General features: G+C 47.3%; 4 protein-coding genes across 4 annotated transcripts; 1 reads left to right on the top strand and 3 right to left on the bottom strand.

The window, feature by feature from the left end:
* Positions 1-8,308: 8,308 nt before the first annotated feature.
* CCR75_001965 (uncharacterized protein) lies at positions 8,309-8,744 on the top strand (the record flags this gene model as incomplete). Its single annotated transcript, XM_067960066.1, has 2 exons — positions 8,309-8,407; positions 8,448-8,744. 2 exons carry the CDS (start codon positions 8,309-8,311, stop codon positions 8,742-8,744), a joined length of 396 nt encoding a protein of 131 aa, XP_067817216.1.
* Positions 8,745-8,964: 220 nt separating this feature from the next.
* Positions 8,965-10,320, bottom strand: CCR75_001964 (uncharacterized protein; the record flags this gene model as incomplete). Its single annotated transcript, XM_067960065.1, has 1 exon — positions 8,965-10,320. One exon carries the CDS (start codon positions 10,318-10,320, stop codon positions 8,965-8,967), a length of 1,356 nt encoding a protein of 451 aa, XP_067817217.1.
* A 185-nt stretch (positions 10,321-10,505) lies between these two features.
* Positions 10,506-13,910, bottom strand: CCR75_001963 (uncharacterized protein; the record flags this gene model as incomplete). Its single annotated transcript, XM_067960064.1, has 1 exon — positions 10,506-13,910. The coding sequence occupies one exon, from the start codon at positions 13,908-13,910 to the stop codon at positions 10,506-10,508; it is 3,405 nt and encodes a 1,134-aa protein (XP_067817212.1).
* Positions 13,911-14,007: 97 nt separating this feature from the next.
* Positions 14,008-16,545, bottom strand: CCR75_001962 (uncharacterized protein; the record flags this gene model as incomplete). Its single annotated transcript, XM_067960063.1, has 1 exon — positions 14,008-16,545. The coding sequence occupies one exon, from the start codon at positions 16,543-16,545 to the stop codon at positions 14,008-14,010; it is 2,538 nt and encodes an 845-aa protein (XP_067817213.1).
* Positions 16,546-17,633: the final 1,088 nt, after the last annotated feature.

Here is a 17,633-nt window from a genome sequence, read left to right as displayed (position 1 = left end):
TCAGTTAGGTGTAGCAACAGGGCAGGCCAAATGGGCGAGAAGTTCTTGGTAATTACTTTTTGCCGTCGGTTAGCCAAGGAAACCCCATTTACCATAGAAGCTTTAAGCTACAACATAGCAACTGAGCAGCACTTGGGATACCGTAAACGGCTTACAAAAAGCACAATGTAGTTTAAGAAACATGCAATTATTTGCTAAATTGAGACGAAATCCTTCATCAATGCCTTTTTCCGTCAGCGGTGGGTACTCTTCTAAGTGGGCAAAGGATGTCAAACCTTTGTTTCAAGCTTGGACAGCCTTTTTTGTACAGAATGTGCAAAGCATAGGCGGTGAGGTCTGGCTTGACATGATAAATGCTTTCCGTGAACGGTTCGAGAAACGGACCGTATTCGGTGAACGCTATAAGTTGCAGCGTTTGTCTAGCGTGTTCACTAAGTTAAGACTGATTTATATTTAATCGAATTAAATAAATTGCTTTTAAATAATAAGTGGATGCCACCTCTGTAGATGTACAACCCTACGTTGCGAGCGTATCATTATGAATACCTCGGATATCGGATGAAGCAAGCCGTCATCCCTTCCAATGTTAATACACCTACGCGCATCACATATACAAGGGTGGATCACTTTGTGCATCACACCCAGGTGGCAGGTCTAAGTACTCACATGAAGTAATTGACCATCCCGTTAAGTACATAACGTGAACTTAACGGGTTTGTGTAACATAGGGCAACTTTAGCCCGTTACACCACCCCCCTTTCTAAGAACGAATTTACATTTTGTAAGATCGTCAACGGAAGGAAAGATAAACAGCGAGCCGCTTACGTCGCGCTGCTTTAGTACTTCTTTAGCGACCAGTGTGTGCAGTTACCCGGGCGCTTGACATGCCACCAAAAAGGGGCAAAGCTGATGGATCGTCTGCAAAGACACCCACGCAACCACGCACGAAGCGCACGCGCAGCGATAAAACGCATCCGGCACCAAGTGTCCCAGTTACATCGCCGACAGACGCTGCTGTTGTTAACTGGGCTGAACAATCCATTTCACTTGCGCAGTGAGGATATAGATCCGTCGCTCATTGCTGATTACAATGAGTCGACACCGCTGCCATCACTTCGTAATAGTGATGAGCCCAGCGAGCAAATGAGGAAGGATGATGGTCCTTTATTGCCCATCCAAACTTCACCCGTTGCTCTTATAATGAAGACGCCCAACGTTGCGAAGGTCAACTTGCCTTACATCAACAAAGCAACTGTCTCGTCGTCTGCGCTAGCTAGCGCAGCAAATATTCATGAGAACGCTATTCATAAAGGCGCAGCTGCTTCTCAGTTGGGTAGAATCACAGCACCTGCCGTTCAGACCAACATTCACAATGGGTCTGACGCAGAAGAGCCTGATCATAAAGCTTCACCGACGGCACGTGAGCGTGTCCAGTCGGTGTCAAAAGCCAGTCGCATTGAACGTGGCTATGGGACTGGTGGTATACTACCGAGCGACCTCCATTCGAATGGTCTTAATTGGATGGAACGAGTGCGTCGCTCCTAGAGCGCGCTACTCTAGATGCACATAATTTTAATGGCACCTATAGATCGTAGAAGGCTCAGGGAAAATCACTTGGTCGTGTTTCCACGATCCCGGTCGTGTTGCATTCAAACGAATCAACCGACCAATACGAAGTGGAATTCCTGCGCCACTTTCAGCCACATTCCAATGTGGCGAAACAACGCTCGCAGCGAGTTAATTTTGCTCGCTTGCGTGTGAAAAAAATCATGGGCGGTACTTTACCCCCTCCCCGTTTCTACTCATCACGCCGCTCCTGTTAGTCTTTACGGAACTAGCGGAGAGACAATTGTGCTCCTTCTCATAGGCAGACACCCCAGGCCCGGTACGTCGACGCGCAACGCGTCGTCCGGTTCCCAAAAGTCAAACCTCTTTGGGTATCCTCTTCACTGGATGAGAATTGGATGATTCGGATGCACGGAGCGGTGGGCAACCAACTATTCAGCAAGGAAGCGTTGGTTCCCAGTAGCATCCATCAGTGTAGGTGGCGCCCGATAGGACCGGCGATTTCGCCCACCTACTCGCGGTAGCCTATCCGCTTCCATTCAGTCGCAGTCAATAAGCGCTGCTGAACGACGGATCGGGGATCTCGAAAATCAAGTCTCGTGACTGACTTCGGATCTTCACGTTGTCCGCTCAAAGGAACGCCAGGGTTACCAAAGGCTGAAACTTTGGCTGGACCTTTTGAACAAGTTGATGCTGAGGGATACGCGCGTGATATCCCTCGCTCTCCAAGTCCGTATCATGGTCGGAGGAGTCATTCGGCTGAGAGTTTCTCACCATTCCTGTCTCTCTCACTAGATCGACGCTCGACTCACAGTCGGCGTCACCATCGGTCTCCTCAAACAGATGGGGGTATGTGATCCCTTCTGGATCAACCAACCGTTTCAGACGCTCCACGTAAAATACGGCGTGCATATTTATATACGGGGAAGGGTGAGCCTATAATTTAGGTCTCCAACCTCTTCGACCACCGTAAACGGCCCGACGAAACGCGGCAAAAATTTCTTAGTACCTTCAGGTAGTACAGAGATTGCATTTTTAGGTAGAGTAGCAGTACTTGATATCACTTTATCCCCAACATTAGAGCATATATTGTTTTTGCGACCATTTCGGTCAGCACATTATTTTTGTTTATCCTGTGCGCTTGCCATCGCGTCACGGACTTTTCATGTGATGGCTAATCGCTCATCCACAAAGCGTTGGGCTTCGCGCAAGCTTTTTGTATTAACTCGCCTATGACACCGTCGAGAAGTCGGTCATAGGACTTAGTCTTATTGACATCTTTACCAATGCGAAACTGGCAGGGTCACGAGGGCAAGCTTTTAAACTATCTCTCTCTTTTTTTCATTGCACCGAGTATAGTGAGGGGCCCTCCCTCACTAAGACTCAGTCTGCGCACACACGAGGCTGGCGTCCGAGGATGGGGCAGTCCGTTTATATAAAATAGTGTCACACCCGTACTGGCGTGAAACACTATTATTTATAGCGAACACAATTGTTGCTCCGCTCTTTCGGAGTCACTATTGTGCGTAATACATCCGTTACGACCCAATCGGCACGTTCTGTTTGGCAATCAGTCTGGAGATGATCTGCAGTCGACATGTGAAGCTTGCTACATTGCAGCTCAAACACATGACGCCAAAAACATACGTAAGAACTGAATCCGGGTTCGATACTATGGAGGCGGGCATCCCGTGTAGTCGGTATTTATGATTTAGAACAAGAAAGCTGCCTCCTTGCATATGATCAATGCTTTACATGGTCTAAATGCACCAGTCTGTCTACAAGGATGACGAGCCCCGTCCGACCCTTGTGTCGGGCGGCATGCCAAACATGAACTCCAAACTTACCGACTTCCAACAATCCGTTGGATTTTCAATGGCGCACTGCTGGATGGAGCGGCTTAATGCGCTGAAACTATTCGCAAGAACGAATATAGTTTGCCAACCATCGATATAGGTGTGGCCACCAAAATTCTTTCGACACTTTTAAATATGTCTTTCCACGACCCAGATGCCCACTCGATGGCGCGTCATGAAGCTCGTGAGGGAGCATCAGCTTGAGATCTGTGTGATGAGGCACATAGATTCTCAAGGGATCACAAGGTGACAGCTGATGCCATTACAGGCCATCGCTGAAGCTAAAGCGATTTAGCTTAGCCTTCAGGTGCGACGGAAGGGAGACCTTTTGTCCACCGAAGTGATCCAACAGCAGACGACAATGTTCGTCCTGACTGTAGCTTTTTGTGTATAAAAGAGGCTAACAAGCTCGTTACGTTGTACGCCTTAATTGCTGCCAACATTGATGGCTCAGATTGTGCTTTAACACTAGACACACTTTCCTGGTGTCTTACATCGAAGTCTGGCCTGAGCGACAACGCGTCAGCAAAGACATTCGACGTACTCGGCTAGTTTTCAACTTTAAAATTAACATTAGAGAAGAATGTTAGCCATCTTGCCATTCTAGGCGAGAGGTACGGTGAGTTTATTGCGGTCCGCAATGATGCGTGATCCGTATAAACCCAAAATGGTTCGGTGCCCAATAGGTGCACTCGAAACTTAACAAGGGCATACTTTATGAAAATAGCTCCTCGTCATGCACAGATTATTCAGTTCCGCAGCTTTCAAAAGCCGGGACTGATAAGAAATGACACGGTCAACGCCGGTGTCATCGTTTTGCATGAGTGCGCTGCCGATTGCAAAATTCCTTGCGCCACAGACGACGCTAAAATGCTTATCCGCGTCTGGAAATGCCAAGACCGGTGCCTCTATAAGAGATTGCTTCACTGACGTGAACGTACCATCTTGTTCTTTTAACTAAGCCGATTCTGCGTCCTTTTTAAGGAGGTCAGACAAGGGCTTAGTTCGCTCAGCATAATTCCTGGTAGACTTATGCAAGTAATACGCAAGCCCTAGGAATTGGCGCAAATCCTTAACATGTCGTGGGACTGGCCATTCTTTTACTGATTTACCTTGTCTGAGTCTGCTCGTACACCATGTGTACCTACGATGCAGCTCAGCACAGGTATCTCGGGGACCCCAACGACGCACTTTTGCAGGATGGCGTACAATTAAGAGTCACCCAAAGTCTGCAACACAGCGTTTTAAATGACGCTTGTGCGACTCTATTTCGGTCAGCCCGTTCTCGGCCCTACTATGCACGAATACATAGTCAAAGATATTCGGCGCGTAGGCACGGTGCTGACGCATCACGTGAGCCACCACTCGGTTGAATGTGGCTGGAGCGGTTCAAACCTTGACCATCACAAGCCACTCCTAAAGCACACCGGGTGCTTACTGGCGTTTTGGCTACATCGAAATCTCTTATTGAGTACCTGATTGTAGCCATCCTTCAAATCGCGATGTTTCCACAAAACTTAGAGAACGGACTGTCTCTCACGGCATCCCAACCTTGAGCAGCGAACTGTTTCTTTTTGTCCGTTTCTAGGACGCTCTTGTCTATTGTGGGCGACGAGCTACCCTCCGCCAAATTCGCTTCTGGAACTTGTGTAACTATTTCGTGGACGTTTCCTTCCTTAATTTGGCAAGGAAAATATCTCAGCACATCTCCGGGAGTTTTCCTTTTTTCACGGCGAAGTTTAAGACATGCTGGAGCACCTCAACTGATGATGCCTCCGCTATATTGTCTTCAACGGTCTCGAACACCTCGTTTAAAGGCCCGTCCTATTTAATTAAGACCGATCCAAAGGTCACTCGTTTTGACGTGCCTTTGACCGTACTTAAATGTCGGGTACTCTTTTACGAATGGCCACGACCTTGACTGGGAAGCGGGTGCCGTTACTGTTTCGGATAACGCACCCCTTCCAACCGCACGAGGGTCTTGGCTTTGTGCCGGTTCTTGCGACGCTTGACTACCTGTCAGCTCGCCGTCTACTGCCACATGCTTTCGGCTCTGTGTTGCACCAGACTTGCCCTTCAATTGATGATTGGTTAGTTTTGCATTTCTAATCATATACACCTTTTTGGGTGTACAGGGCAAGACCAACTCCCATTATGCTTTGGAGGATTTGTCGGCCCCGGGTATCGAACCCGGGACCTCCCGGCCCTGAAGTGATTGGCGGACCACTAATCCACCAGGATCAGTTCCACTACACCACCAGGATCGGTATGCTTTCGGCTCTGTGCAGGACATTCGGACGCATGACTACTTGTCATCGTCCTTTTCACTTTCCCAGTATCCACGAGCTGGTTAGGACTCGGTGACGTTTGACATCCCGTCAACGCACCATCAACTGTGTTCGAAACGACATCAGTTGCATAGGCCTCTTGCAAGAGCACATCCTTTCCGGTGTCCTGCGTAGAATTCGCAACTGTGCGTGTACGCCAGTCTATCCATGGTTGGTGTTTAACTAACCATGGCATGCCTAGGATGAGGCCCTACGGACTCTCCATACTTAGCACTGTGAACTTTTCGTTACAAGAGTAGTCACTAAAACTGAAGGCGAGTTCAACTTGAACTCTTTAGACTTTACGAGCGCGCTGTTCGCTAAACGAACGGTCGCCTATTGTCGCTTGCCATCCTGGCTAGCAACTCAAACACCGCCGGTCTCTGTTTTAGAGCCGCGAGTTTCACAAAATTCTGTGATTCACCCGAATTCACGAGAAGGCTCATCATATCGTCATAGTCTCGTACTCGAGCGCTAGAGACCAGCAGGGTTGAGGTCCGAAATTCGAGACCTCAGGGACTATGCCACTCATCTGTTCGATAACTCTAAACGTAGGGGTAGCTTCAGAGTCCGCGTGAGTAGGGCATGCCGCCCTTGCTGCGCTCCTGCATTTTCCCGAACTCTCAGTGGTCGACGCAGAGCTCGCATCTCGCACGCTGGTTCTTGCCATCATCCTTTGGAGAGGGAGTCCTCTTGCTGGGCGTCTTCGCCCCAGCAGGGACCCTGGCATAGCAGCGAGCCATCATATGGCCGCGCTTGCCGCATTTGTAGACAACGTCTGCATTACGTAACTCCATTGGAGTGGCATCTGACCTCTCGACCGACGGCTTATACCAAGCAGTCGCTGAGGCACTTTTGAATAATTGCTCCCCAACTAAGGCAATTTGGATTGCCTCTTTCATCGTCGACGGGCCTGTCGCAGTGGACCGTGCCGTAATCCGTTCATAAGCGTGGGCACTTTTATGCGTTTCGGTATCGGACCACACCAATGGACGCCGACAGCGAGCGTATCTCCTGCCCATATTTTGGCATGGATTGCTACGCCTGTCGTGCTTCAAAGAAGCGCGCTTGAATCAACACTTCGTTGTTCGGCGGCTGATACATGGCGCGAATATATGTCTTGAATATCGCCCATAAAGGGTCCGCCTTAAGTCCGCCACATGCGCCGGGTAAGCCCAATCTAAGGTCTTACCGCTCACATGCGACATGGCGTACGATTCTACCGGCTGTCGTCCTCGATGAGCTGCGCGACACTGCATTGCTCAACGGCTAGCATCCAGTGGACGATCGTGTGCGCTGCAGTTTTCTCGAACTTGGGCGGGTCCATCCGAATGGGCCTCGGCTAATGCGGCCGGGCAGACAGCATCTCAACAATCCTGTTGAGAGCCTCGCTCCGAGCCTGCTCATGCCTCAGCTCATCCTAAGTCTGAGTGACGGACTCCGCCGCAACATGGCTCTGTGCCTCGGAAGCGGCCCTTCGCGTTCCGAGGACAAACGACTCAAACTGCTCCAACAGAGCAACATGTTGCTCAGGAGGACTGCCCAAGAGCTCGACCAGGGCTTGTTCACCAAGTCCCTGCGCCATTAGCCCTGCCACCTCCCGATGATGTTCGGAGAGGTGGGGAAAATGAGCCCAATCAATATTGAGGCTCATCCTCACTGACACGCTCAGAGATACGGGTCGTGGGAAGGACCAACAGGTGCTACCAAGTGTAGGCGGGCGCTGCTATAGCAGCCACGCTCTACCTACGCACACACCTTTAGGCACAGTGAGGAAGCGGTTTGACCGTTTTCTCTCACGTGCAGTGACGTAGTTAGTGGCCCCCTAAGCGACCGCACCCAAGTAACTAAGAACCTTAATACAAGTGACGCCACGGAAGCGGTAGTTCGGCTTCACGTGCGCACTTGTTTATTAGGAAGTAGTTTAAAGACTGATTTATATTTAATCGTATCAAATATAAAACCTATTTTACCAATCATAAATGCCATCTCTGTAGATATGCACTGATATGTATTGCAAGCGTATTGTTCTAAATACCTCGTATCTTGGATGACTTCAAGCCGTCATCCCCGTTAATGTGAATGCCCTCAGGTGCATCACATACACAAGGGTGGGTCACAATGTACCACACCCAAGTGGTGGGTCTAATTACTTCACTTAAGTAATTGACCATCCCCTTAAGTACACAAAGTGTACTTAACCGGGATTGTGTAACATAGGGCGACTATAGCCCGTTACAGGTAGGATACACATTATATAGAAAAATAAATTTTGAAAGAGCCTCGAATCTGATGCAAGATACTCAATTCATTTTCACGTAGTTTTTAGTTTATACCGTAAGCAAAAGCAAAGCTATCAATTGCACGCTTCTTCCGTCCCCGAAAAATAATGAAGGCAATGGACATTAAGATCATATGAAATGGAGTTTGAAACACCAACTTGCTTGATGACTAATTTCCTTTCTCAAGAAACTGAGGGATTTTTTACTTTTGCCGTACTTCTGGAACAATCGAGACTGTGTATTTTTATTGGAACTGTCGTCCGAAGGTCGCGCGAACATGAACCGCTCATTATCACTGGTGAACATCAATTTGCTTTTCGCTCGCAAATCAACACACCGACACTATGGTACCAATGCTTCCGTCTCTTATATTGGAGTATGACCTTTTGCTAACAATTGCAATGCACATAATTTAGAGCTCTCTTCGCAAATTAATTCCTTTTGGTAACCGAGTGTTAGTCAAGCGCTTTGAGGCCTCGGCCAAGACGGCAGGTGGCATTTACCTACCCGATGCTGACACCAAGAAACAAAACGAAGGCGAAGTAGTAGCCGTGGGCCCGGGTGCCCGTTCTCCAGACGGTACACTCATTGCGGCTCAGAGTGCTGTTGGTGACAAGGTGTTGCTCCCTGAATATGGAGGTAGCTCCGTTAAGCTCGGTGAAAAGGAGTTTTTCCTGTTCCGCGACGAGGACATCCTTGGCAAACTTGAGTAATTTTTTCAATTAATTTTTTTTGTTAGCGCTTGTACGAGTCACTTAGGATGCTGATAACGCAATGCTCGTAACCTCTTGAATCTTGTCGAGGACAGGGGATGAGGTATTCAAGACAATATAAAGTATCTTAGCCCACTTATTCTTGGTCATTTTGCTACAAAAACGCAATGTGTCGCTGTAATAATATCATAGCACTGGGCGAAGCACTACTTTTTATCACTTAGCATGGTGAGCCTATCACTCGACGCCCGCTTACAAATACTGCGACGATGTTACGATCGTCCCCGAGAAACAAAAACTTTTGGAATGTGTGTAGCACATCAGGAGCTTCGACTGTGTCGATGGTCTCGTCAATTGGGCTATTAGATGTATATGGGTTAATCACCAAAGCATCAAAGAACTTGCCAACTTGAAAGTTGCCAACTTGATCACTAAGACCCAGAGCTTCGGCACTTCCAGTGGTCGCAAGATAAAAAGCTTCAGCATATGTGAGCGGCTCATACAATATTCCACCCTCGTCATCGTCGTTAGCGCTGCCATTGCCATTAGCTACGAGCTTTGAAGCAATTATAGCTTGGCGAATAGCATCTAGCATTGACGGCGAGTATCCACCTGACACATCCGTGCCAAGCCCAACCTTAATGCCTTCGTGAAGCAGCCGCCGCACGTTTAACACGCCACTAGAGAGAGAAAAGTTCGAGGAAGGACAGTGAATAACTGCGGCCTGTTTTTCACGCAGCAACGCCCGCTCGTGTTGGTTGCACCAGATACAGTGTGCCATGTATGACCGTTCGTGGAAAAGTCCATGGTCATCATAGACCCCTGTGTACGAGCGACATTCTGGGTGCAGACTCTTGACCCAAATAATTTCATCGCGATTCTCTGCTAAGTGCGATTGCACCGGCAGCTTCGGGGTATGTTCCTTTGAGATTTCGGCCAATGCCTGCATGAGCTTAGATGAGCAGCTTGGCACAAACCTTGGCGTGATGACGGGTGTCAGTAGCGTGCTCTTTTTGCTTTGTACATAGCGCACAAACGCCCGAGTTTCATCAATAGAAGTTTGCGTGTCTTCTTGCAATGCAGGGGATGCGTTGCGGTCCATATTGACCTTCCCCACATACGCTCGTTGCCCCACTTGCTCTATAATGTCTACTAACACCTTGCACGCCTTCAAGTGCACGGTACCAAAGTACGAGCAGGTGGTGGTGCCATTCTTAAGATGACATCGCACTGCCTTTTCATAGATAGTCTCAGCGTAATCTAGATTTTGAAATTTAGACTCGCATGGAAATGTATATGTCTCCAGCCACTTAAGCAGCGGCAAGTGCATCCCAACGCCTAGGAAAGCGTGCTGGGGCGCATGAGCATGACCATCGATGAAGCCAGGAAGTAGCAATTGCTCGCCCAAGTCAACAAGTTCGTCGTAGTGGCCCATGTCGACTGGAGATGTCGTCAAGTCTACTACAAATTCGATCATGCCGTGCCCATTCACACCAACAAGCCCAGGCTGAAGGACCTGCAACTCGCCCAATCGCAAGGAATGCACCACATTGGCCTTGTATGCGATAACACGCATGTATTATTGATGAGAACAGTTTTTGGAATCTAACTCGTCAACACTTACGGGTGTACACAACGCCAAACTAAAACAACGTAAGAACTAAAACATTGCAGACAGGTCTATATCACGTTGCACTTTAACCAGAAGATACAGTCCAGCGACCATTGACAATTTCCTGATGTGTCTATACATAAAAAAAATTAAAATCCGAAGCGGCGCGGACGGGGAAGCCGCCTAGCAGCTCCCGTCGGAATAATTGCAGGTGGCTCGGGGCAACCAGGCCCTGCAACCGTCATGCGTTGCTTCTTATGCTGCAGATTAGCTAAGGAGTTGATTTTACTGTCCGCCTTTGCTTCTTCTTTCGCATGGAGAGAGGCCTCCATTTCGTTCTCCATCTCCGCTGCTTCTTTCTTTTCCTTCATCCGTTTCAGTATCCGTGACTGAAATGACTCCTTGACACTAAAAAACATCGGGCCAAGTTCGGCAAGCCACTCGCCTTCAACGGCTGTCGCACACTGCATGTATTCTTTGCTCGTATAAATAAGTTCGTGGTATACCACAAAGTCAGGCGTGTAACCAAGACCAAATAGTGCAGCACTTGGATGCAAATTGCACGGCATGCCAGTCAGCATATTTACATACTCGCCAATACCTTTAATTTGAGCTGAATTGTAAAAATAGGCAGAACAAATTGCCTTGCGTATGACATCCCAGCGTCCTTCGCATGATAATAAGCGAACACGTTGCTGCTTCATTATATCAATTAGTTGTTCTCGCACTTCGCGAGCTTTGCGTAGACCCTTTGCATGGATAAAATGATCCGAACACCACTGCGCCGAATAACGATTCGACTCCCATTGCTGGTATACATTGAGTAATGTCAGATGGTCGCTTTCGGGTACAAAAAACTTTTCCCGGGCGGTGTCACTCTCCTCTTCTCGATCTTTAGGACGAAAGAAGACACTTGGGACAGAGAGCATGCTCACTACGGTAAGAACTTCCATTGAACAGCCAAGTTGCTCGCTAAAAAGCAACATCTTTGCCAGTGGTGGATCAAGTGGAAACACAACCATTTTCTTGCCAATTTGAGTCAATTCACCTGTATTATCCAGAGCTCCTAAGACCCATAATTGATACATCGAATTAATAATGTTATCTTGCGGTGGTGGGTCCATAAAATCAAATTCCAGCAAATTTGATACTCCCAACGACTTGAGCAAGAGCACTACATATCCCAAATTCGTTCGTTGGATCTCGGGAATTTGCGCTTCAAGCAATTCATTGACAAATTGTCGTTGGGTATACAATCGATAAGCTACCCCAGGACCGGTACGACCAGCACGACCAGAACGTTGATTGGCATTTTGCTGACTTATAGGACTCACTTGAAGGGCATCCATACCAATCTTTGGATTGTACACCTTGACCTTGCAAAATCCAGTGTCAATCACGTACTTAATACCATCAACAGTCAGCGAAGTCTCGGCAATATTCGTCGATACAATACACTTACGAATATCAGAAGCGTCAAAAATCTTAGCCTGGAGATCTGCTGGAAGCTGCGAATACATGGGAAGGACCATAAGAGGCATGGCACCGTCAAGTTTTCCCATTCGATCTGCCAGCACGTAGCACGTTGCTTCAATATCCTCTTGCCCTGTCATGAACACCAAGATGTCACCTTGAGGATGAGACAAATGAATTTGCATCACTTGTTTCACGGCTGCATCGACGTAATCTTCACTAGGTGATTTGGCGTAGCGTGTTTCCACGTGAAACGTTCTACCAGGGATAGTAAACATAGGCACACCACCAAAAAAGTTAGCAAACTTGTTGGCATCTAACGTAGCAGATGTAACCACCAATTTGAAATCACTACGACGTTGCACCACTTTGCGCAAAATCCCAAAGAGTACGTCTGTATTTAAAGCACGTTCGTGGGCCTCATCCATAATCACACACGAATATGAATCGAGGTCTGACTCCCGCAATGATTCACGTAGCAACACTCCTTCCGTCATATACTTGATAATAGTCTTGTCAGACGTCAAGTCCTCAAATCGTATAGCATATCCAACTTCATCCCCTAGAATAACGTCCATTTCTTCACTAACGCGCTGAGCTACTGACATAGCAGCAACGCGACGTGGTTGAGTACAGCCAATCATGCCAAATTGAGCATATCCCTCTTCGTACAGGTATTGAGTCAGTTGCGTCGTTTTGCCAGATCCCGTTTCGCCTACAATCACAACAATCTGATTCTCTCGTATTACCTGAAGCAACTCTTGACGACACTGATATATCGGCAAAAATTCGCGCTGTTGACGAAGTGTTCTTGTCTTGGCAAAGACACTAACAGCCTTTTGTTTCTTTAAATGTGTTGCAAATTGCGAGTCGTGTTTATAACTCTCCTTTTCATCCTTTTCCTCTTCTTCGTCCGAGCCCTCATCTTTCTTTATGCCAATAGCATCGCCCATACGCGATCCACCCACTTCCCAGAAACGTTTTCTCATCTTGTTTCGTTCCCTTTGTTCCCGTACTTCCCGCAACAATTCACTACCTTTTCTCGCACAAATGGCCATATCACATGTCGGATCTTTAACAGTCGCAACCATTTCGACTTGCGTCGTGAACGCCACGCGTCCATCTAGAAACGGCGGTTTGGTATTGTGAACCATCACCTGCACTCTCGAGTCCACTTCGTCATCGAATTCCGTCTCTACGCCCCCGGAGAGCACAACCCCACTGGTTAATAATCGATTTGTTTCCCACGCTTCTTGGTCAGCAGATAACGCAGATGCTCTTGCAGACATGCCCTTAAATTTCGTTTCTCCTCGGGCTCGGGTCTGCGCGAGTTTGTGCTCCAGTGCTTGAAATTTTGCCTCGTTACCAAGAAACACATGGTCTTCATGCGTCTCCATGCCACCCGTGTCGTCATTTAAGTAAAATTCTCGGTCAAAATCTTCCTCAACTTGATCGTCATAGTGTTTCTTGGGTGCTTTTTGTCTTTCGTTACGTCGCGGAACCGCGCTAATAAGAGAGGACGGACCAATTACATCATTACGCGAACTAGTACTGCTACTTCTGCGGCGTAGATTGCCCTTTTTCTCGCCTAAGCTGCTACTGCTACTGTGTCGACTTCGATTGGTCGTCCTTGACGTCTCCGGCTGTTTCGATTGCTCTTGAGGAATTTCCACACTTTGTAGACGCTCTGGTGCATCCCATTCGCTGGCAATGAGACCTGCAGTTCGCGAAGACGATAAAGATTTAGAGATCTTAGAATTTGCCACCAATTTAGAGCGTGTCGGGCTGCGATTTGTCGCATGCTGACGTTTTTCGACTGCTAATTTATCAAGACCTAACAATGAATTGCGAGAGCGAGTCGACTCGCGCTCAGAATCGGAAGAGTGAGGCGCAAAAAGCAGATCGGTGCTGCGACTGGGGTACCTGGAGCAATGCGAGGTACTAGAATTTCTGCTGGAGCTGTGACTGTGGCGGTGGCGGTGCGAGGACCTGCTACAACTTTTAGCATTTCTCCGCTCAAATGAAGGGGAACGACGGCGGTCTCGAGAACGGTGCCGCGAGTCGTCCCGAAAGCGAGCCATTGAAGTTTCCAGAATTAACGTAATTTCTAAGCAATTTGAACAATAGAGCAATTCTAAAGCTACGACGTTTTGTTAAATACACTTGACTAAAGTTGCCCTAAGCACCTGACTTTAATGACCAGCGCCGACCTCGACAAATCGCCATAGTACGCAGCACATGCCGAAAAACGAGCTTGTCCTTTGGTGCGACAACATTTGCAAAACTTTCGAGCAACGTTTCCGTCGTCACACCCGCTGGGTTGGCAACAAGAAACGTATGCAGCCGCTTTGTCATTTCGCTCGCACTTAATGAGGCGGGAACTACTGACTGCGACGCAGAAGTTGCGACGCCATCCTGCCGATGCTTAATATTCGCAAGCATTTGACGTGATGAGACGCCTCCACTACGTCCTCGACCTCGCGAAGACCCGCGACCCCGATTTGCAGGCTGCTGTCGACGTTGCGATGGATCTCCAGCAGCACCTGAACGACCAGTCCATGTGGGCGTGTAATTACTTTCACGCTGCTGTCGCACAAGAGCTCCTGATGCTCGTAGCGCACTCAAAGCTCCTTTTGCAATCTTTGTCGCTTCCATCTCGACTAAATCTGCTTCTTGATTCTGCACGCCATCCACTTCCACAGCAGAGTGGTCAAAGACGCCTCGAACATCCCCCGTATCAAACAGATGCTTTAATACAGCATCATTATCGCCAGCATTTCCGTCACCTTCGGACTGTAAAGTCGTTGCTTCATCAGCTGTGCCATCCGCTGCTAACGTCTGTCGATCGACATTTCCAGCAAGAAACATTTCATTTGTCTCGCTAACGCCATCATGTCCATCTTTGTCATCACTTAATACAAATAAATCTCGTAACGTATGCTTATTAAAGCATCGCTTGCGTTTAGCATCATGCAGCACTTTGCTCGTTAAGTATTGTTTGAATATTTGCCGATGATAGATCTTTTCTTCAATCGTTCCAGCAGTCACTAGACGATAGACTGTCACTGGTTTCTGCTGACCAATGCGCCACGCCCGTTCTCGAGCCTGTACATCTGTCGACGGATTCCAATCCGGATCAAACACTACGACTCGATTGGCACCAACTAAGTTGATACCAATCCCACCCGCACGTGTTGTCAAAAGAAACGCAAATAGTGGGCTCTCTGGGGAATTAAAGGCGTCCAACCGTTGCTGCCGCTCCGTGACACTCGTCGTGCCATCCAAACGAGTACAAGCGTAGCCATTTCGGGACATGAAGCTCTCTAGAATATCAAGCATACTACGCATCTGCGTAAAAATGAGTACGCGGTGGCCCTGGTCCTTCCACATCGACAAAACCTTTTGCAACACAATCATCTTCCCACTTGATGACGCCGCACCAAATGGTTCAACGCACTCGACTTCGCCACTGTCACTGTCCTCACCTTTCAGCATTTTAGACAAAGCATCCTCCTCGTCGTTTATGTGGTGCTTCTTGTCCGCTAAACCTCCATCTCCAAACGTCGAGAGTAGATCGGGATGGTTGCAAATATGCCGCAAGACAGAGATGGCTCGAAATGGCCGCATTTCTCGACGCAAGATCAATGCCACTTCAGATGACGCTAGATAGCGCTTATACAATGCACGTTGACGTTTTGTAAGACGACAAAAGATAATTTGCTCTTGTTTTTCTGGTAATAGCGGCCCCATGCTGCTCGCAGTATGACCTATTCGAATTTCTTGCTTAGTACGACGAAGAAGATATGGCTGTATCAAATCCTTTAGCGCCAATGCACATTTGTAGGCCATAAACACTTGCATTTTGGTCGCTGTAGCATACCCACCTGCTCGAATTGGTAATACAAACTCATCTTCAAATGTTGGTAGCGTACCAAGACGTCCTGGATAGACAAAGTCAAATAACGACCACAACTCGCGAAGTCGGTTTTGAATCGGTGTACCAGACAGAATAATACGATGGACCGTACGAAGCTGCTTACAAGCCAACGTCGTTTCAGCATCTGGATTACGTATACGATGTCCTTCGTCCAGTACCGCATAGTCCCATTCTCGCGTAAGGAACAAACTCTGATATTGGCGTACATTCTCGTATGTGCTTATAACAACACCGCCACTTCTCGGCATGTTTTCCTCCAAGCCTCTTGCCTCATCGTCATCTTCTTCGTAACTAAAAATCTCTTCAATCAATTGTTCATATTGATCCTTCGAGGACTGTGTATTAACCCCCGTTCCGGAAGCATGAAGCAGCACAACACGCATCCACGGACACCATTTATGCAATTCTCGTACCCACTGTAGCAATACGGATGCAGGGCACAAAAGCAATACTGTCCGTAGTCGTCTTGCACCGTAAAGTGAGCTTATAAATGATGCCAACTGCACCGTTTTTCCTAGTCCCATGTCATCCCCAACAATACCTCCAACTCCTCGCTCGTGCAGCTTGTGTAGCCACTCAAGACATTCGCGTTGATGTGGTAACAACTGCGTCAGCACATAACTCGGGATCAGCAAACCCGACGCGGTCTCTGTGACATCCCATGGTGTATGAAACGTCGGTACTGATTCCACTTGATCTATCTCATCACTATATTCTTCTCGCTTATCTTTTGTCATCTCGACGTGAGGTCGAGGATTGTTGTAAAACGTCTTCTGCATTTTATTAACAGAATCGCTTAAGTCTCGACGTAGCTTATGCAGCCGACGTCTGTACAGGTCCAGACTACCGTCATCGAGCCATGTGGCTGCTACAACTTTTCTGTCTTCCTTTGAACACTTGCTTAATGGTGCAGACGCTGTATTGTGCTTGTCTGATTCAGCGTCGAATTCTTGTCTTGTTGCATCTTTTTGAAAGCTTTTGCTAGTGCATGCGCCTGCCAAACGCCGTCTCTTAACTAAAGTTCTGTTCTTTTTTTTACCTTTAGAATATGGCAAATAGTCGGAATCAGCTTCACTTGCGGAAGAAATAGTAAATTCACTGGCATCAGAGGTAATTACTGCGTCTTCATTAAAAGGTGTTGGTGGTGAGGTCTCATAATTGGATTCAATGCATATGAGAGCAGGTGGCCTTACGGCGTCTGATGTTCTGTTCATATTGTCGAGAGTGAGAAAAGACAGGAGGCATCTCGATAATCACCCTTTATATGTAATTATAGAATTTGAGTTAATATTTCGGTCCAATTCCGTACTTAACAGGGAACCTTTTGGTATCGCCACACCCTATAATATATTTGTAGGCTAGCGCTTCTAAAACACCTTCAATGTAACGGGGTGTATCGTTACATGAAATTAACACTAAAAGGTTGTTAATTAATATTATCTAAAAGGTAGATAATATTTGGAGGAAATTACTTTATATAGTAATTTCCTGAATTCTTATCCATAAATAGGTATAGACCATTATGTCTATTTATTCCGCAGACTAATCAGCTGTAGAAGTAATCAAAGAGAGTTACGAGATAAGATAGATAAGAATTCATTTACATGTTTAGTATTAGTTTATAGTTAAGACAACATTTACAAAGATAGATTAACAAGACACTTAACTATATTAATACAGTTTTCATTTTACACTCTTAAGCTAACTTGCCTTAAGAGAAGTCTTCCTCTATACGTACAGTGTACGTCACCTAACGAGAGGCACCACTCACATCTGAAGCAGTGTGAAGTGGACTTGTACTGAAACAGTACAAGTCGCAGTGCCCCGTTACACCTGGTAGCACTTTGTAGTCCGTCCAAGGACCACA

The sequence above is a fragment of the Bremia lactucae genome, linkage group LG3 (assembly GCF_004359215.1).
Source record: "Bremia lactucae strain SF5 linkage group LG3, whole genome shotgun sequence".
In the NCBI taxonomy this organism is placed as follows: Eukaryota; Oomycota; class Peronosporomycetes; order Peronosporales; family Peronosporaceae; genus Bremia; species Bremia lactucae.
This window is presented reverse-complemented; position numbering and strand designations above follow the sequence as displayed.